At 33.9% G+C, this 21,924-nt stretch overlaps 1 protein-coding gene across 1 annotated transcript; it reads left to right on the forward strand.

Moving 5' to 3' along the window:
• Window positions 1-453: 453 nt before the first annotated feature.
• Window positions 454-5,978, forward strand: LOC132271977 (uncharacterized). The gene is made up of 2 exons (XM_059773496.1): window positions 454-3,467; window positions 5,767-5,978. The coding sequence occupies exons 1-2, from the start codon at window positions 1,141-1,143 to the stop codon at window positions 5,789-5,791; spliced, it is 2,352 nt and encodes a 783-aa protein (XP_059629479.1). The 5' UTR covers window positions 454-1,140; the 3' UTR covers window positions 5,792-5,978.
• Window positions 5,979-21,924: the final 15,946 nt, after the last annotated feature.

Below are 21,924 nucleotides of genomic sequence, written 5' to 3' on the forward strand. Positions count from 1 at the left end.
GAGAATCTAACTTTTTAAGATGATGACTTGTAATTTTATTTATTTATTATATTAGTAGTGCATGACTGATTATTATATTGATGCGATTAGTTGTTTGTACGAGTTCAATGTGAGAGGTTAAATTGGTAATGTTACAAAAAGGATTGCATTGACTTTTTAATTGGGACAATTAATTTAGGACGGCCAAAATGGAAATGTGGACAATTTTTGTAAGAGAGAGGAATAAATTATTAGGTACATTTTGATTGAAATGGTGGATTAGCAAAATTAAATTAGTGAATTATAACAAAATTTGTTCTTGAGTGCCAATTCAAGCATGAGGGCAATACCCTCTTAGAAGAATTGCATACATAGACAACCTGATGAGACTCATTTAATGAATAATCTAACAATTGAGAGACTCGGGAAGTGTACTTCCTAAGTATTGTAAATTTTCTCCTAGACCCCCCTCTCTTGTATTATTTTTCTTTTTTCTCATGGGGTGAAAGGCTCCCCCTCTCTCTTATATTATTTTTCTTTTTTCTCATGGAGTGAGCCTTACACCTCACTTAATCTGTTTATTGTTGACCATACTTTAAGGAGTCAATTCCATTGGCCAGTTCATGGGAAACAAATACCTTGTTGACATTATTTCAAATTTCTTTAGTAGATTCTCTACACGCTCTTTATCAGCACGTGGGACTTTCTCATTTCTTCTTCTCAATATACACAATACTAACGCACACATGTCTCTCTCTGCCAATATTTTCCTCTTCTCCAGCTCTTCCCTCTTTCTCCCCTTCTCAAAACATCACCTCAGCTAAACAATTCAACAAACACTTTACGTACACACTGAGAGTAACACCTGTCGCTGTGTCACACCACAAAATTTCGTCACTTTCCGACCTCATCGCCGGTCCCGGTCTTCTAACTCCGTCGACACCCAAAACCCATCTCGCCGGCGGCGACTTTTCCCGGTCAAATGCACCAAAGGAACCGGAAAACTGACACAAGTCTTCATAGCCGTGACGACACGATGATACAGCCCAAACCCAAACTACACCAACAACAACCAGAGACCAACAACGAGCTCTGGGTCTGCTTCTGATTCTTTCAGATACATACCCAAACTCGTCACCCATTTTCGAACACACCTTCTCAATGGCCGACTCTGATTCGACCCCAATCGACACGTCTTCCTCGGTCCCTCTATCATCATCCACTGAAGATGTTGCGGTGAAAGCGGTGAACAAGCGATACGAAGGGTTGGTGACGGTTCGAACCAAGGCCATCAAAGGGAAAGGAGCTTGGTATTGGGCTCATCTTGAACCCATTTTGATTCGAAACCCCGAGTCGAACCTTCCCAAGGCCGTGAAGCTCAAGTGCACTCTCTGCGACGCGGCGTTTTCGGCTTCGAACCCGTCAAGAACAGCCTCGGAGCATCTCAAGAGAGGGACTTGCCCCAATTTCAGCTCTGTATTGAAACCCATTTCGTCTGCTTCTTCTCCGTCTCCATTGTCGATGATAGCTTCGCCTTCTTCACATAATCATCGGAAACGGAGCTCACAACATACGGGTCATACGGGTACTTCTTCGGTTTCTTACCAACTTCATTCGCTGGCTATGGTTGATTCGAGACGGTTTTGCAGTGAATTGGGTTACTCTCCGCCGTCACAAGTTGCGCAAACTGTTGGCAGTGTGACTAATACAGGGTTGAACCAGCAGCATTTGATGTTATCTGGTGGAAAGGAGGATTTGGGTGCTTTGGCGATGTTGGAAGACAGTGTAAAGAAGCTCAAGAGTCCGAAAGCCTCACCCGGTCCGTCTCTGAGCAAGGACCAGGCTGATTCTGCTCTGGACCTGTTGGCTGATTGGTTCTATGAGTCTTGTGGGTCAGTCCCATTTTCTAGCCTTGAGCACCCCAAGTTCAAAGCTTTCCTTAGCCAAGTTGGCTTCCCCTCTGTGCCACGAAGAGAGCTTTTTGGTGCTAGGCTCGATTCTAAGTATGATGAAGCGAGAATGGAGTCAGAAGCTAGAATTAGGGAGTCTTTGTTCTTTCAAGTTGCTTCTGATGGGTGGAAGAACAAGAACTGTAGATATGGGGAAGAGAATTTGGTTAAGTTTATGGTTAATCTTCCAAACGGAACAAGTGTGTTCCAAAAGTCTCTATTTTCAGCTGGTTCGGTACCTTCCAAGTACGCGGAGGAGATTATGTGGGAGACATTAGCTGGTATATGTGGGAGTGATGTGCATAGATGTGTAGGTATTGTTGCTGATAAGTATAAGGGCAAGGCATTGAGAAATTTGGAGGTTCAGAATCATTGGATGGTTAATTTATCTTGTCAGCTCCAGGGTGTTATTAGTTTAATTAAGGATTTTAGCAAAGAGCTTCCTCTTTTTAAGACTGCAACTGATAATTGCTTGAAGGTGGCTAACTTTTTTAATAGTAATTCTCAGCTTAGGAATAGCTTCCACAAGTTTAGGTTGCAGGAACTTGAGCCTGCTGGGTTGCTTAGAGTTCCTTCGCCCAAATGCAATAACTCCAAGAACTTTGCTCCTGTTATGGCAATGTTGGAGGATATGCTGAGCTGTGCTCGGGTACTACAATTACTTGTATTGGATGATTCATATAAGATCATGTGCGGTGATGATCCCATTGCCAGAGAAATTGCAGAGATTATTCAAGATGTAGAGTTCTGGAATGACTTAGAGGCTGTTCATTCACTAGTGAAGCTGGTTAAAGGGATGGCTGAAGAGATTGAGGCTGAGAGGCCATTAGTTGCACAGTGCCTTCCTCTTTGGGAGGAGTTGAGAGCAAAAGTGAAGGAATGGTGTGCCAAATTCAGCATTGCAGAAGGTCCTGTTGAGAAAATAGTTGAAAAGAGATTCAAGAAAAACTACCACCCAGCGTGGTCTGCTGCGTTTATACTAGACCCACAGTACTTGATGAGAGACACAAGCGGAAAATACCTTCCGCCATTCAAGTGCTTGACACATGAGCAGGAGAAGGATGTAGATAAGCTCATAACCCGTTTGGTTTCAAGGGAGGAAGCTCATATTGCATTGATGGAGCTCATGAAATGGAGGTCAGAAGGGCTTGAGCCACTATATGCACAGGCTGTTCAAGTCAAACAGCGAGACCCTCTGACAGGAAAGATGAAAATTGCAAACCCACAGAGCAGTAGACTTGTCTGGGAAACTTGCCTAAAAGAGTTTAAGTCACTGGGGAAGGTTGCAGTGAGGCTTCTCTTCCTTCATGCAACCTCGTGTGGGTTCAAATGCAACTGGTCTTTCATGAGATGGGTTTGTGTTCAAAGGCATTCCAGGGTGGGCCTAGAGAAGGCTCAGAAGATGATATTTATCGCAGCTCATGCGAAGCTTGAAAGGAGGGATTTTTCAACTGATGAAGAAAAGGATGCAGAGCTATTTTCCATGGCCAGCGGTGAGGATGACATGCTCAATATGGTCTTTGCGGATGCTCCCTCAGTGTAATGTTTTACTTTTTAACTCCTGTAGGATTCTGAAATTGTAGGATTTATTATATTCTTTCCTCATCTCTTTTCTCTGGCCGTGTTGTTTACTTCTAATAGAATATTTTGGAGAGTAGGGTTAATAGGGAAGGAGAGAAAATTTGAACAATGTAAATCTAGAAACTGCACAGCCACATGATTTAAATGTATCATTAGGCTGGCACGATTGGAGGTTCTTGCGGTTTGTAGCCAAGAAACTCGTTATTGTTTATAAAGATAAAAATGGTCCAGGAACAGAACATGAAGGAAGATGTAGCATTTTGGTTGCTAGAGTAATTTGATATATATATAATAATATATGACTTTTTTGCTTAGTATATATTCTATGTTCAGAATCTGGGCTCTTGAAGTTGGGATTTAGGTGTTTTTTGAGTTGTTGAGATTGTGATCTGGCATTACATCTTCTAATTTTTCCCCTTAATTTTTCATTGCAGATTGTATGAATTGAATTGCTAATCAATAACCATAGATATTTTGGAAATCAATTATTAGCCTTTTTTCCCTTTTGGATGATACTCTTGCGACATTTTTTCATTTACAGCATGCAATTTAGCTAGAAGACTGCCTATGATTGCCTATGATTCTTGGATTACAAGTTCCTTTCCAATTCCCTGGCTTGTTGTGTAACTAAGGACATGGTGGTGCGGATGTCCAACATAAATATTATGAGTTACCCACTGTTCTTATTGAAACAGATTAACTACAAAATGGTGTCCAATAAGCATGCATGTTGGTGTCTCTGATGACATCAAAGGGAAAAAGAAAAAAAGGAAAAAAAAAAGAGAGAGAGTGTAAGTATTAAATTGACATAGACAACTAAATGTCACATAAATAAAGGGAACAGTAGTTGCTCATCATCAGGCAAGGTTCTAAAGATTGTGCTACAATGAGTCCTCATATCAAAGATGTGATTCTAAAGCTTAGGACAATGCACATCTTTTTAGCAAATTCAAGTGCTTAGATATTGCTTTGTTTTGTAGCAGAAATGCTGTATTGGTATTTTCGTTACCCTTCTCCAGAAATACAAAATAATCAGAGATGAAATATTAGATTCTTCATCTGAATATCATTTCAAATTTGGTTTACAGCCTTGTTATGCTTCCCCAGATTACGGAAAGTTCAAGAAAGAAACCGGATCATCAATAGGATCCTCAAGAAATTAGCACAATATTCTTCATTTGATAAGCATGAAAATTAAATTAATCTTTTTTCGTACTTTTCATCTCAAATACCATTTTGGTCATCTGAGTTGGTCAGGTAAGAAAGGTTTTTCCATATTGCTTTGAAATGTCTTGCTGCATCTGATTGTCGTTGGTAGTAAACTTCTGTTGTCCTCAGTTTTTATTTATTTACTTGTTTATTGGTCTTCTATTGGGGAGGGGGTGGGTATGGGTGTGGGGGAGTGAATACTTCTGTTTTCAAATTAAATGTACGGATGGACTTCTAATTTCTTTCTAACAGCCTGGCTAAGATCAGTAGTTTGCATGATCTCACAATCACTGTGCAGGCACTGCTGCCCAAGATCTAGCTAAAAGCTTACGAAGGCTGGTATTACATGTCATGTCAATGGCTTTGCTATTATAAGTAGAAATTTAACAGATCCATTCTAGCTTCTTAACATGTTTCAAAATTTGAACATATCCTTGTTTTGCCTAGTGAGAGGGAGGGCTGGTCTAGAAGACAGGCAGTTAGCTTTTTAGAATTCTGTCCTAAAATATTGGGAAAACCATGACCTGTTTCCTCATATTAATCAGTTTCAAGGAAGAAACAAATGAAAAAGATGCGGCCAGTAATGTATATGGTGGAATATTGAACTTGTCAAGCTGTCTTGAAAAAGAAGTTGCAAAAAAGGAGATAAAAATGAACATCTGTTTGATTTTTCTAAAATATCTTTTTGCCGTATTTGGGGTTTTCTTGAACCAGTTGGGTGGATGGAGAAGTAGACCTAGTCATAAAATGGTCAACCTCGGAATAAACCAAAAACAAATCTTTGTAGCTGAAGCACTGTTAATTTCATACCCATCTCTGGAGTGTTTACAGAGAATAGAGCCCCACCATGAAGAGTGGACGTCCATGTCAGTGCTTTGGTTGTCATGGTCAAAGTAAAGTGACGATTAAAGGGTTTTGTTACCCATTACCTCGCCCTCTGTGTGTGTGTCTTTTTTTTTTTTAGTTTTTTATTTACTTCTGTTAAGATTTGTTTCCATCATCTTTGGTTAGCTTGTTGTCTAAACTTCCTAATTTTTCTTGCCTTCAGGCTGGGCCCTCTGTGGGACTGTTGATCTCAGCATTGAAAAGATGGAGCTTGCAGTCATTATTTTGGATTGCCATGATTGTTAAAAGGTCTTGAGCAAACTGGAAGCAAGGCAGGCTGTCGGGATGAGGAAGAACATGACGGGGTGAAAGGGATTTGGCAACAAACTTAAACTACTTTCTTTGCCGCGAGTACCGTTGACTATAATTCAACAGGTTGGTGGATTTAATGGTAATGCTGTTATTTTCTTTGTTTTACTTTACACATGGTCACACACACGCACACATGCGCGCGCACACACACTGTGATATACAGCCTGCCTTATTTTTATTAGAAACATTCTCCTTTCTTTGCTCTTGGGAGTTGGCTGCAGAAAAAAGGAAGAGTCCCCAAATTTCCTTCTTCCAGTTGGCTCTATATATACCATCATCCTCTTTTCAGTGGCTGATTAGAAACGTGGGTTCTTCTTACACATGACATAGGCAAGTATAAAATCTCTAGTTAGAGTTTTCCATGTTCCAGTAACATCTTAAAAAATGTAGTGGGGTTTAGGAGCTCATGGGACCGGATTCTTGGATTCCATGGCACAACAAAACATGTAATACATGTATAATTAATGAACTATTTTCGTTGCCTTCTCAATGGAGGAGAATTGTGGAAATTGGATTCAGGTAGTACAGTTTGAGGCAGGTGAAATGTTTCAATCTACTATACGTGCCCATGATTATGCATTAAAGGGAAAAAAAATAATTAAAAAAATAAATAAATAATGAAAAAGATGAGCGGTACAAGGGATGGAAGAAAAAGTAAGAGAGATGGAAAATACACTATGTCAGGCAACAAAGCATATGGGGTCTTTGGTTGGTCATCCTCCTCCTTCAATTGTAGCTGTAAAGTAATGTTTCTGGTTTGGGTATTCCATCAGTCTTTACTTTTAGGTGAATGGTAATTTCAGGAGAATTTTAGAGACCATACCGATTATTTGCTTAACTTTGGACTACCATCTCCTTCTTTAGCTTACATTCATTTACCCTCATTCACAAGCAGTAAAAACGTGAAAGTCAATGGATTCTCACATTTTCGGTTTAGTATAGTAGATCAGTATCAATGCATTGTTGTTAATTTACCTTTGATTTTTTTTTGCCTAGCAACTCATTTGGTGGAGAGACAGCGGATCCTGTCGGCAAGGCTGTCTAATACTGACTGCTTACCAACTAGAGGAGAAATCTTTTTCACTTGTATGGTATGGCTTCATTGTTTCACTCCATCATGTTCTTTTAAAAGGGGAATGAGATATAATGATTAGTATAGGACAATACTCTCTTTCTACAAGAATCTTACTCCTTTCAATGCTCCTCCATAATTAACCTTCTTTTCCATCTCTTTTTCTTTCCTACTTGTACAAACTCTTGATTGTTTATTCGAATTTGAATTCAATACAAGTATGGATTGTGAAAGGTTGTTGGAATTAATTGACATTATTTCATTCCCCATGACCCCCCCTACTATTGTACCTTCTCAATTTAATGCGTGTTCATGTTGGCTTCATTTTCAGTTTGGACGAGTCGTGGTGACACACATACATGCATCCATGAAAAGTTAGCAGTAGCCCCGATACAAAACAGAGGATGACAGCGTTTGGATGGAATGGTGATGTGCAATGACAACAACAAATGGCTTGCACCGGGGAGGAACAATGTTAACAGATGAAGGTCGTGGCATTTTTAAAAAACACAGTGACCAGAGGGAAAAAGAAGAAAAGAAATGTAAAGTTAAGAGGAGGAATGCTGGTGGAATATGCAGAACAAACACATTTTTTAATTTATTTTTTGGTTCTGAAGCTCAAAATTTGTCATACAATGTGTGTTACAGTTAGGCACAAGTGCAAGAACTTGTGTTTATGATGTAATGTGATGTTAATTTCAACCATGTATATAGCTTTATCAATGTCATTCACAAATCTAACATTATCACCAAGTGTTGGACTAAAAGATGTGGTCCTTGATGTGCTTTGGAGAACATTATTTGTGGCCCTTAATGCGCTATTATTCAACATTGTCTGACATGTATGGGCTTCACTTAAGATATGATGGTCCTGTAAATGTACTAGTATGTATTAACAGAAACCTTTTTTACTTTAGGTGAGTTTGTGAAAAGTGTTATAAATGAAAAATAAAAGAAAAGAGAAGCAAACAGAAAGTAGATATCCACTTTTTATGAAAACTTTGGCCATTTTAAGTAAATTTTATTAATAATTCAACTAATTGTAAGGACTCATAAATCAAATAAACAACTCTCTCTCTCTCTCTCTCTCTCTCTCTCTATATATATATATATATATATATATATATGTATGTATCAGTTAAGGACTCACAAAAGCTGTGTTCTATTCAAATAATGAACAATAAGTTTAAATTTTGTCAACTCACAGATGGGTAGAAATGAAAACTGGACCTAGAAAGTTATACTAGATTTAAATATAGCACTACAGTTATGAATCCTCGGTAAAAAAAAAAAAAAAAAAATAGGAAAGTGTTTCAGTTGAAAAAACCCTCAATTTTCAGTTTCTTCTAGATTGCTTTTTCCATCAACCTCAAAGGTTATTTATTTATTTATTTATTTTCTTTCAAATTCAATATTATATTTAATGGCTCTAAGGGGCATAGTGATGACATATTATTTTTTGGCTCATTTAGACATTAATAATGTTCTTTAGAGAGGTGATATTCTCAGTTGGTTATCCAACTTCTTTCATCAGAAATAAAAATATTATTAATAAAAAAATGTATATATAAAAAATTCTGTACTCATTTATATTATATATATAGTAAACATTTTATTAGATTAATAATCCAACTTATCATAAAGATTCACAAATCACATAAAATTATATTATATATGTTGGATAATAAACACATGAATGAAAAAAAAAATACTTAATAGAATATTATATATATATTTATTTATTGTGGCATTTTGCCTCCAAGAGCCATTTCTCATTGATTGGTTATCCAACCAATTAATTATGTTTATTTTTTAACAAATTCAAGATCTTCATGCTTATTTTTATTTGATTAATACCAAACCAGTTAACAAATTCGAGATCTTCATGCTTATTTTTATTTGATAAATACCAAACCAGTACACTATTAAGTCACATGGTATTCTACTTTATGGTGTGGCACTTTAGCACTTTTGTTTAAAACTTGCCCAAAAAGTCACATCTCTTTACATATTCTCCACCAACCCATTGCTTTATTGGTTGGGTTTGTTTAAATGGCCTCAATTTAAAATGTGTATACAACTAATTAGGGATAGTGTATCATCACTCCCACATTCCTCCCAAATCCAAGTATTATACATATAAATTATATAATACTAATTTTCTATATTTTATTGTCTAGTGTTATTTTCGTGCTTGTTTTCTTGTCCCACCCACTAGTTTCTTGTCCCAATGTTATTAAAAAAGAAAAAGTTCTCTTTCTTGGATGTGACAACAACAAACTGAAATAACCTTTTTATTTTTATTTTTTTTGGCAAGTCAAAATGAAATAAAGTTATCTGAAAGAATTGATGTCAAAATTGTATTGATTTTGAGACTTACTTGCAATCATGATTCGTCGTATCGAACGTATTAATCAATACGTAATTTTTTTTTAAGTTCGATACGCAATCCGTATCGATCAATTTATACTGACTTTTTCCTAATCTGTTAGTATGCAATCACAACTAATACCTCGACCGTAATCAATACTGTGAACCATGCTTGTAATGCATGAAACATACATGTACACATAATGCACACAACATTATCAACAATGAAAATGATTAATTCCACAGGGGATTATGAAGGAGGTAATATAAAGAATTATTTGACAATAATGAACAAATATGTTACACATAATGCACACACAACATTATCAAAAATGAAAATGAATTTTTTCCACATAAAACTAGGGGATTATGAAGGAGGTAATATATAGAATTATTTGAGTATAATGGACATATATGTACACGTAGTGCACACACAACATTATGAAAAATGAAAATGATTATTTCCACATAGAAACAGGGGATTACGGGGAGGTAATATATAGAATTATTTGACTATAATGAACATATATGTACACATAGTGCACACGCAACATTGTCAAAACTGCAAATCATTATGAAAACTGAAAATGATTTTTTCCACATAGAAAGTAGGGGATTATGAAGGAGGTAATATATAGAATTATTTGACTATAATGAAAAGTACTCTTATTTGATGACTAAAGACGAAAAATAATCCATCACCAATATTACAATAAATCCTTTTCATTATATACTCCCTCCATTGAGGGATGACAATTCTCTCTATCCGGCTGTTTCCGTAAAATGCTCCTCGTAATCCAGTAGATAAAGTACATTACATAATCTGTTTTAGGGATCGGCAACTTACCCATTTTGTGACTTTGGCACTAGACATTCCCAAAATGGTACTATCAGGTCGGGTGAATTCAATAAAAGACGCATGTTGGCATTTCAGCCTTTTTTTTTTTTTCTCCTTTCAGGGCCAATCCGAAAGAGAATTCAGTATTTCTTGGTCGTGAATATCTGAACTGGTTATTTACTGTTCAAGAATTATTGTTTATGTAATTCATACCATCTTGACCCTTCTTTAGTAGAAGTAATTCTTTCTTGTAAAGACCCATTTCAATACTAAGGGTGGGTTGATACCCCACAACGAAAGACATTTTACCCAATAAGGCGGATACTTCGGATCCTGCTCGGACGAAACAGAAGATATTATCAATAATTAGAAATACGTCTTGTTCATTAACATCTTGGAAATATTCCGCTAGCTACCAACAAATAAATTATACCATTTGATCCTTTTATTAGCCAAAAAATTGCATCTAATTGGGTGAATTTGATAATCTCCTAAATGGGTTTAGAACAGATATGATAAAATAATTAAGAACTTAAAGCGGGGTTGGGGTGGGGGCGGATTTAATGATAAACCCGTCCTGACCCAACCCCAATTATATATGTAACTTTAAATATTAAATATATTTATATAAAATATATTTAATTTTTTTAAGACTCTTATTACTTTATTAGAAGTGTCAAGTAATAATTTAAAAGCTGGGCTGGCTTAATTATCATCCCAATTTGAGCACATTAGGCTAGTTTTTTTTTTTTTATTACATAATAAAAGTGACATAACCAGCCCTAACCCAACAATTAAACAGAGTACGCGGAGCAGAGTCGGTACTTTATCTATTGGAGTAGGAACGAGGATGGTATACTAATTACAAACCTATCTCGAAGTAAGAGCGAAGTTGGTATGACGAATTTTGTAACGGGGCGGAGTAGGGTTTAGCAAAACCCACCCCATTGCCATCCCTACCTCCATTTCCAAAAAAAAAAAAAAGTGTTCTTTTTGGGAACCTTAGAGTGTAAATTTTCATATATATATATTTTTATTATAAAGCTAGGAAATGAAAGTCCACGTCAGGTGTTATTTCACTTTTATAGGGTAAATTAGGAATATTAAAAAAATTCTAGATTAAAATTTGAATTTAGGCAAGTATTTTGGGACAATAAAAAATGAAAAAGGTCGACACTTTTTGTGGTGGGAGGAGAGAGTATTAGTTACACAATTCTTCTTAATGGATGCTAGTATCTGTTGGGGCACAACGGAAGCAAAAGAAAGAAAGAAAATAACAATTCAAACCACAACACAAGATATATACGTGATTCACCAAAAATCAGGGTTACATCCACGGATGAAAAGAGGTTCACTATATATGTAGAGATATTACAATAGTAGAGAATATCAACCCCGGACCATGCACACAAACTCTTGACCAAGTTCTCCGTGTACTCCACGAGACTCCCTCTTGTCATTAGTATTCACTCTACCAAATCCGTAACTCACCCCTACCATCAACGTAGTCCCTCATGAGGTTACATCTCTTTCAACTTATAACTCTCAATAATAGCCTAAGTATCTATTTATAGAGTCACATACCCAATTCCTTTGTGGACAAGGATTACAATTTCTTAGAATCCAATTCACGTCTCTATAAGAAATTACCATAAATAATACACTCTAAAGTAGAAACTAATAATAATGGGAATTTGAGACATAATTCCTAACAATCTCCACCTTGGCTCAAATTCCATTACGTCAATCATCGCTTCTCGTGCCAATTGAATCTGGACAATTCTTTACAACTTCAATCTTCTTGATCTTATTACAGAACTCGAATTATCCCCCCACTATACGTTGCTCAATCAGTCAAACCCCAAGGTTCCACCTTGACTACTCAAGCTCCATGCTATGTAACCAAGCCGATTGACTCCACCTACAATTGAAACCCCGTTGTAACACATGTTGAGACTTCTTGTGTTTTCTGCATCTCCTTCACTTTTGGCTCTGATACCAGTTGTGCCCAACAACAACGGAAGCAAAAGAAAGAAAGAAAATAACAATTCAAACCACAACACAAGATATATACGTGGTTCACCCAAAATCAGGGTTACATTCACGGATGAAAAGAGGTTCACTATATATTTAGAGATATTACAATAATAGAGAATATCAACACCGGATCATGCACATAAACTCTTGACCGAGTTCTCCGTGTACTCCACGAGGCTCCCTCTCGCCATTAGTGTTCACTCTACCAAACCCGTAACTCACCCCTACCATCAATGTACTCCCTCATGAGGTTACATCTCTCTCAACTCATAACTCTCAACAATAGCCTAAGTGTCTATTTATAGAGTCACATACCCAATTCCTTTGTGGACAAGGATTACAATTTCTTAGAACCCAATTCACGTCTCTATAAGAAATTACCATAAATAATACATTTTAAAATAGAAACTAATAATAATGAAAATTTGAGACATAATTCATAACAGTATCATGCTTCGAGTGTACTCCTATTCTCACTTTTTGCGCATGCTTTTGTTCCTATTCCCACTATTTATGACTTACTTTTGTTATTTTTACGTTTTTGCTCTCAAATTTGTTTCTTTTTTATGTGACTTAAGATATTAGTCAACTAATAAGGAATTCAATGGTAAAATATGGTGATAAAAAAAAATGGTAAAATATGGATCTATGATTTAATTATCTTTTGACACGTGTCCTACCTTTTCAATTCCAAAAGCACAAAAAAAAAAACATCTCAATAAAAGCACTTTAATTGTTAATTTGAAAATTTTGGTTTCCCACAAAGAATGAAACAAATCATTGCTCGCATCCAATCTTCAATTACCTAATCTAATAATCATCATCATTCATAATAATTACAAAGAAACCTAATTATTAATTTCTTATATTCCTCTCATTTTATTATTACATTTTTTTGTACGGCCAAGAAGATGGCCACAACCACATACCTAAACCTACTAATTTATTTAATTAAGGACCGGACAATTCCTCCAACTGGCCCCACACACAGTGGTCTATTTTGATTCGTAATTATGTGCTCTTAAGTGTAGATTAGTACTAGGGTTAATAGGGTTGGTTAATTTGACATTTGAGGGTTGCTTGAGCTGGTTTAGGGGGAGAAATCTCCAATTAAGGAAGCTAATTATGAATCTATTTACCGTCTACTGTTTGGTTCGGTTAATTGATTACACACAGACTCATAGTAAACTGTAGTGAGTGAAATCATTTTATGCAAATAATATTATTAATTACTCGCGTCTACTTTACATGTTCTAACTCCTAATCGTTCCTATTAAAATAGTTTTGATGTTGCATAATTCGTGTCTTAGATTTGGAATTAAAAAAAATTCAATTTAAAATTTGAGTCAAATTTCATTCATTCTTATTCCATGAGTGATGCTCCCGAACATTTAATATGAATGTACTTTAATAAGGAAAAGAAGAATAAGAAGAAGAATAATTGTAGGTAATAGAAGAAGAAAATAAAAAAGAAGAATAACATAACTTTGAAAAGAAAAATGAATTAGACCGTGACTTAATAAGAAATTTTTTTACTTTTTTTAAAGAAAATTAAAGGAATTTAAACAGAGAAAGAGGAAAATAAGAAAAATTAAAGAAAATTTTATAAACTAAAATAATTTTAGGGGGGCGTGATCAATAAATTTTCATATATATATATATATAATTAAGAAAATAACTATAATAATATAGTTAACAGGGCCAAGGATATGTGCCTCCTCTGAACATGAATGGGCGCTGGCGTATAAGCTAAGAATTAATATCTATATTTACACTCTACTTCTGTACATTTGTACTCCACTATTTTTTTTTATTTTTTTTTATTTTTAACAAAAAAAAAGAATTGTGTATGGAGAATGCTCTTACACTCCACAATTATCTTTACTCTTACATTCAACATTTGAGCAGTAATTTTATTATTTGTTTTATTAAAAAATTGAAGTGTACAAGGATAGGAAATAGATAGGAATATCTACCAAACCCATTACATTGGCAGTCTGGGCTGCATAGAAAAGAATTTGAACCAGGTAAATCCAACCCAATTTTGGCAGGCTTGTGGGAAGCAAGCTACATATAAATTGGTTCAAAATTGGGCCTCAATAGGCCAATCTAAATTAGTTCTGTCATATCCTCCTTTGATAAGCCCAGCCACAAAAATAAGTGTTACTTGAAAACCCAAAATTACACAGCAAATTTTGGGCTGTAAGGTTCGTGAATGATATAGAAACCCAACAAATCACAAGTGGTAGTGACGTAGGCAAGGAAGGGATTGATCCAGAGGATAGTGTTAGTAATAATATGGTGATTAGTTTGGTTGATAATACAAAGCAGTTTGTATATAGGAGTTCATATTTGATAATGATAAGGATCAGGGATGGAGTTATCTGATTGCTTTAGGGGTTAATGATAAGGCTTCTTCTTTACGATAAGATAAGAATTGTATTTTCAATCGAATTACTTGAGTTTAGGAGTTATTGGGGGCACCTCGAGTGAAATAGTGCAATCATTTGTTCCATTTTTGTGAATCAAAAGTACTTACCATGGTGGGTAATATTTGCTTTATACAGAATTTTTGTATATATATATATATATATATATATATATATGTATATACTGTTCAAATATACTCTTCTTTCCTCCCTTATATCTTCTTTCCTCCCTCCTTCATTTCAGCAACCCATTTGAAATAAAATTAAAATCTCACCACCTAGCTACTCTTCTTCTCTCCCAAAATATCAATTAACCCAGTTTAGAATTTGATTTCTTTCCAAATATATTTTGATTTCTTTCCAAATAGAAGCAGGAAGCAGGCTCTATTGATATGACGTCTCCAGATCGAAGCAAGAGGTATGATTTCTTCGTTTCTACCATTCTTATGGAAATAAGAGGATTTCCTTTGAAAATAAAATATGAAAATTATACAATTTCTTTGTTTTTGCCATTCTTATGGAAATAAGAGGATTTCCTTGAGAATAAAATCTAGAAATCACCTGTAGTGAAATAGTGCAATCATTTGCTCTATTTTTGTGAATCAAAAGTACTTACCATGGTGGGTAAAAAATTATATTTGCTTTATATAGAATTTTTGTATATATATATATATATATATATATATGTATACACTGTTCAAATATACTCTTCTTTCCTCCCTTATTTCTTCTCCCCTCCCTCCTTCATTTCAGCAACTCATTTGAAATAAAATTGAAATCCCACCACCAGCTACCCTTCTTCCCTCCCAAAATATCAATCAATCCAGTTTAGAATTTGATTTCTTTCCAAATAGATTTTGATTTCTTTCCAGATAGAAGCAGGAAGCAGGCTTTATTTCGAAATAGATTAAACGATTTTATTTCCAAATTGAAGGTTAGATCAGACGTCTCTAAATCAGGGCAAGAGGTACGATTTCTTCGTTTCTGCATTCTTATGGAAATAAGAGGATTTCCTTTAAAAATAAAATCTGAAAATTATACGATTTCTTTGTTTATGCCCTTCTTATGAAAATAAAAGGATTTTCCTGAAAATAAAATCTAAAAATTATAATTGTATCCCAAATTATCCAAATCGAAGCAAGAGGTATGATTTCTTTGTTTCTGCCATTCTTATGGAAATAAGAGGATTTCCTTGAAAATAAAATCTGAATACTATAGTTGTATCCTAAATTATACTCATTTGCTGCATCACAACAATTTCTCAACATTTTCGTAACATATATCCAACGTATTTGTAAAGTGGTGCATCACAACATTTTCCTAAGGTATATCCCAACATTTTTGTACAAACATCCCGACTTATTTGTAAAATACATTCTAACATTTTCCTGAGATGAATCCCAACATTTTAATTGCTGGTGTACCATTTAAAATGGTACTATTTCCTTCTTCTTCTTCGCCTCAGACTGCCATTCTTTACTTATTCTTCTTTACCTCACCGCCGTTCTGGTGCATCCCAACATTTTCCTACGATGAATCCCAACATTTTCCTAATCGTCCATTTGGTTAGCGTCAAGTAACCAGAAAAGAAAAGAAAAAGAAAATATTTAATATTTTTGGAAGTTTGGTTAGAGGGAAAGGAAAAGTTTTGGGGAAAGTAGGATTCCCGTATTTACAAATTTTCCTTAAAATTTTTCGTGCAAAAAACACAAGGAAATTCACTTTCTCGCAAAACTTGTGCACTTTATATATTACATTCCTATTATACCCATGTTAGTTGTCTCTCTTCTTCTTTACTTAATTATATAGACTTCTTTGAAAAGGAGAGTTTCTTTCTTCTGTAAATTACTTTTTTATAAAATCATGTATTACTAATTAAATTGTTTGTATTTTTTTACATGTGCATCCAAAATTAATTAATTTTTTCCTTTTATTACTGAATTATTTTTTTTTTTCATTTTTTTTAAATGTCTTAAATAAGTAAAATATTTTTTCTATAATTGATAATGATTAAGAGTTATTATATATATATACATAACTATTTGTTGATAACAAGAGTATTAGGTGAAAACTAGTTTACATTATCTTAACATAATTTGTTTCATACCTAACATCAAACAATCTTGAAATAAATAATTGATGATTTCTAAATAGTTTACATAATCTATCTGTGACTTTATTTTCTTAGGGAGAAAGTTGTAATTAGATATATAATATCCAGTTACATCATTTACAAATAAATAATAAATAATAAAATTAAAACTAACATAAAGAGAAAATAAATACTTGAACTTTGATAGTTCACTTTACCAAAAACTTATTTTTCTTACCTTAAAAAATAAAAGATCGAGAATTCAAGTTTACATAAGAACAAGTGAATATATATAGAGAGAGGAGAAAGCAAAAAAATTGTATTATGATATCACATATTATTCTATTCCATATTTCACTATTTCCTTACTAAAATAAATAATTAAGTATAAATAATATTTATCAAACATAAATTTATTTATTTTTTTACTATTTAAAATTATTAGGGTATTTTCGGTAAATAGAATCATTTTCTTTTCCTTTTCATGCTATCCAAAATAATAAAATAATATTTTCTTACAACTTTCTTCAAAATATTTTCTGTTAACCAAATGCACGATAGAAACTTGATTTTCCTTTCTTTCACTTTACTTTCTTTTACTTTCACTTTCCATAAAATTTTCTGTCTAACCAAACGGACCCTAAGGTGCATCCCAACTTTTCCAACCTAGCCTCAGACCTTCTTCCCTTCTTTTTCGTTTTCTATTCCCTTCTTCTTCATCTTCGTTTATTCAAAATTCAAACCTTAACCCTCAGACCTTCGATCTTCACTGCTTCTTCTTCTTCGCCTCATATCGTCATTCTTCACTTCTTCTTCTTTGCCCCATCGCCGTTCTTCACTTCTTCTTCTTTGCCTCAGACCGCCGTTGGTACTATTTCCTTCGTAGCTTTTAGAGAGAGAAAGGGAGACAGCCGTGCGTAGCTTTAGAGAGAAAAAGGGAGACAGCCGTACGTAACGTATTTTAAAAATAATATTTAAAGTTTATATATATATGAAATACAGTATTTAAAGGGGTGCTAAAAAATTAGTTACCCAAATTTTTTAATTGATGTGGCACATTCTCAGCCACTTATTTCAAATGGTGGAAATGGTTGCACTATGCAACTGGAGGTGATCTTGGTCCACTTTGGGGGTGGGATCTATATGAGCAATTCCAGCCGTCTCTTAAAATATTCTTTTGTATAAAATATACACTTCTATCTATAATGTGTAACATATATATATATATATGTATATATATATATACATATATATATATATATATATATATGTTAAGGGAAAAAATTATGCTCTCTCACTGGACGATGTCCACCGAGTATCTAATGATGGTGATTAGCACCACCTCCCATACATAACCTTGTCATCACCAAGTGAGCGCCAAATTAACAAATTAAGAAAGGAATTTACTTTTGTTTTATCATACATACAAATATCACTTTATATGTTATACTTTATACAATTTATTATACCTCTTTGTATATTGTATAATGTTTAGAAACTTATTTTCCTGATATTTGTGAGTATCATCACTTGAAACCCTCATGAGATTATAACTCATCTACTAGGGGTAACCTATGGGTTTAAAGACTTGTAACATTTGCTAAATGTAATCGAGATTGCCAACGAAAGTGGCTTAGTTAGGTTTCGTTAAGTTTTGCTCGAGGACTAGCAAAATATAAGTTTGAGAGTATTTAATAAGTACATAATTTATAGATAATTAACCTCCAAAATTATATTTGTTAGTAGTTTATTTTATATTATTTTATTTAATCCTTGTGTTTTTCTAGGTTATTGCTATTTTTGAAGAAAAAAAAAGACCAAATTCAACAAATAAAGAGGCCCAAGACTCTTCTGTGTATGCCTTACTATTTAACACTCATCTTGGATCTTAGATTAAAGCAAGCCCAGATGTTTTAGAAAGCTTATCCATAGTCCATAGAGGGAAATATTTGTATTTCACAAAGAAACCCTAATTATGACATTTAAGGGGTGAAAATTGTGTGTTAAAGTTGTCCTAATATTCTGCGTAAAAATTACACCAGTAATGGTACTGTGACCATAACTTTTGACTCAAACATTGGAATGCAGTGAAATTAGAGGTTATGGAAAGATAACTTGAAGTGAAAGATATTTGTATTTCACGAATATTTCATGAATCGCACTCCAATCAAAATTAGGCTCTAAGTTACTTAAATTATGGAAAGAAGATTTTGGCATATTTTTATTTCCTATTTATTTCTTCTTTTGAAAAACCTTAGAAGATCTCTGTATAAGAGTAAGGATGAGCAACCGAGAGGGAGAGAAAAAAATATAGAGAAAAATAGAAGAATTGGTTGGTGGCTAAGGAACAAAGGTGGGAGGCTTGTGCAACTGATAGAGAAGATACGGAAGATCTTCCACTTTTTATTTCGGGTTTGACTATTCTAGTTTTATTTTTCATGGGCTTCTAATTTCTTGTGAGTTACGCGGTGTGAAAGCTGTTAGTTGATTTAATTGTGATTAACTCCTTTAATGACCTAGATGAGATTAATAGGTCAACTTGCCCAATTTTTGTGACTGATTAAATTGCCTAAGCAATATAATCAATTAAACATCCACAATCACAAAGATAAAATACTAAAAAGGAAAACAGGTAGAGTTAGAGAGATAGTACCATGATTTTTAGCGAGGAAATCCCAATTGGTAGAATAGACCAATTGTTGTGGGAAAAACCTCATGGACTATGTAGTCTAAAGTAAACCGATCCACTATGTTTGAAACAAAGTACAATGGACTTTAGGCTTACTCGTGATTTCTGTAAAAGGATTGCTAGTAGATCAAACAACATTCCTTAAATGCTTTGACGCTTTCAAAGTTTGATCGCCTCACCTCAGTTTTTCAAGATCTGAACTTTGATGTAGAAGAAATAAATTTGCTCTTTTGGAATCTCTTAATCTTCAGTTAAGCCCCAATTTCGATGAGATAGAGAACAACACAACTTAATCACTTGTGTATATCTGTGTGCTCTCAAAAATAAAATAAAAAAAAATCAGATTTGATTTTCTAAATAATATATCTCAAAAGGCTTTCTCAAAATACTGAATTTTTGTTCCTTAAAGCCATACCTCAAGGTTGAATGAAAGAGACATTATATAGAAGTTTGGAAGACCTAAGAATACTTATAAAACAAGTGAAATTCGTGCATAGGTTTTTAGAAAGAAGTCTGGACCAAAAAGGAATCAAAAAAGATCAGGAAACTAAAGTTACCTAGTCAAATCTGAAGCCTTGAACCAGTACTAGATTTAGCTACCAGTTCAAGAAGGACAGAGACAAATCCGATGTGATTCGGCTACCGGTAGAGATATTGGCTACCGGTTCCGGAAGGGCAGTGACGAATCCGTTTTTGAACAACAGTTGGCTACCGGCTCCCAATGAGCAGAATGTTTACTTCTTAAAAACTTCAACCTTCCAAAACTTCCTAAGTGTTCTCACACACTCACATACCTTTCTAAAGCATTGATCTCATTATCTCAAAGTGTAATAAAGTATGAACACTTGAACTTCTTCAAATCCACTTCCGATCTTCAATCTTGAATTTTTCAAACCGAAATATTACAGCTCAATCGAACTTGTTTTGACAATGAAATTAGTCAATAACAAAATATATATTGTTCATAATCTCCCCAATATATATATATATATATATATATATATATATATATATATTTATATTTCTCACAATCTTCCCCTTTGGCAATTTTGTGATAAAATCCTAATAACAACATATAATCTACATAAGCAGAAAAAACAAATTACAATGATTGTCAAAGGAAATAAACCGCGGAATTTTTCTTGAACCTCATGAAGCTTCAACACTTGTATCAAACAGTAATTTGCACATTACCTAAACAAAACTACCCGTGAAGCTTAATCAAGAAAATAAACACAAGCATAAAATAGGAAAGCTAATAATATTGGAAAATCAATGCAATGCAAATGCACAAATGCAATGATCAAATGTTCTCCCCCTCAGTGCAAAAATATCTCTACCACTGAATGATATCAATCTCAACTCCCTTCCCCTTTTTGTCAGAAATTGATAAGGGTCTAAAGGAAGAAATATTATAGAAGAAAGAAGTAACCAACCATATAGAACTTGTAAATTGAATCCAATGAGAATATAGACTTCACAAGACTATATGAACAACACATTTATAACCAAGATCAATTCATTTAAGTTCTACAAACTTAGTAAGTGTAGTAAAATCACCACCAAGTTCCAAAAATGTCAAGTATTTAAATTCCAGACAATAAATAAATGATATCACATATTCTTATAAATCAAACAATCAACATGTGAAAAAGATTATTTTTTTTCTCTCTCTTTGTGCTCCATTTTTCTTTTTGCACATTGGCGGTTTTCACTCTTATGGGCAGTCAGTTCTTTTCCTTATTTCCATTTGTTTCGATTCAAGGTAGCTTCGGACAAATCCCAAAAGTAGCCTTTTCCAACCTGCTCATTCTTTTCAACAACAATTATTTTCAATTTTTTATTTTTTATTTTTAAAACTTTTTATTCCAAGCTGTTTTTCATTTCACTTTTTTGGTCTAAAAAAAATAAAGCAAGTTTAAATTCTAAGGCAATGCTTAATTATGTCAACATCATCTTTGACCAAATCAGTGACATCAAAAATAAGTAAATATACTATTAATGATCCATTTACTATATGAAATAAGTAAGTAAAATCAATTTCATTAATTTAGCAATAGTATGTTTTACACATACAATCCATGTGTCATTAAACTCCTTCTATTCAACATACTCAATCAATATGGTTTGCTTAACTTTCCAAAAACATAATCTAGACACTTAAGATATGTATGAAGATCCTTTTTAGATTATGTTTTTGCAATGCATCTAATCAAGACAACAAACGCCTATAGATTTCCTAAGATGAGAAAACTTAGGAGCATCTAATGGCTTAATGAGAATGTTTGCCAAATTCTGATTAGTATGCACTTTTTCCAAAGACACGACATTTTGCTCTACAAATTCCTTAAGAAAATATGTCGAATGTCAATGTGCTTAGTCCTAGAATGCAAAACTGGATTCTTTAAAATATTAATTGTATTAGTATTATCACAAAAGATAAAAAAAAAGTACCTTGATCAACTCCATAATCCAAAAGCTT

This window comes from Cornus florida, unplaced genomic scaffold (assembly GCF_030987335.1).
Source record: "Cornus florida cultivar Cherokee Brave unplaced genomic scaffold, ASM3098733v1 CherokeeBrave_3.0.0_Hap2_Chr08, whole genome shotgun sequence".
Taxonomy (NCBI): domain Eukaryota; kingdom Viridiplantae; phylum Streptophyta; class Magnoliopsida; order Cornales; family Cornaceae; genus Cornus; species Cornus florida.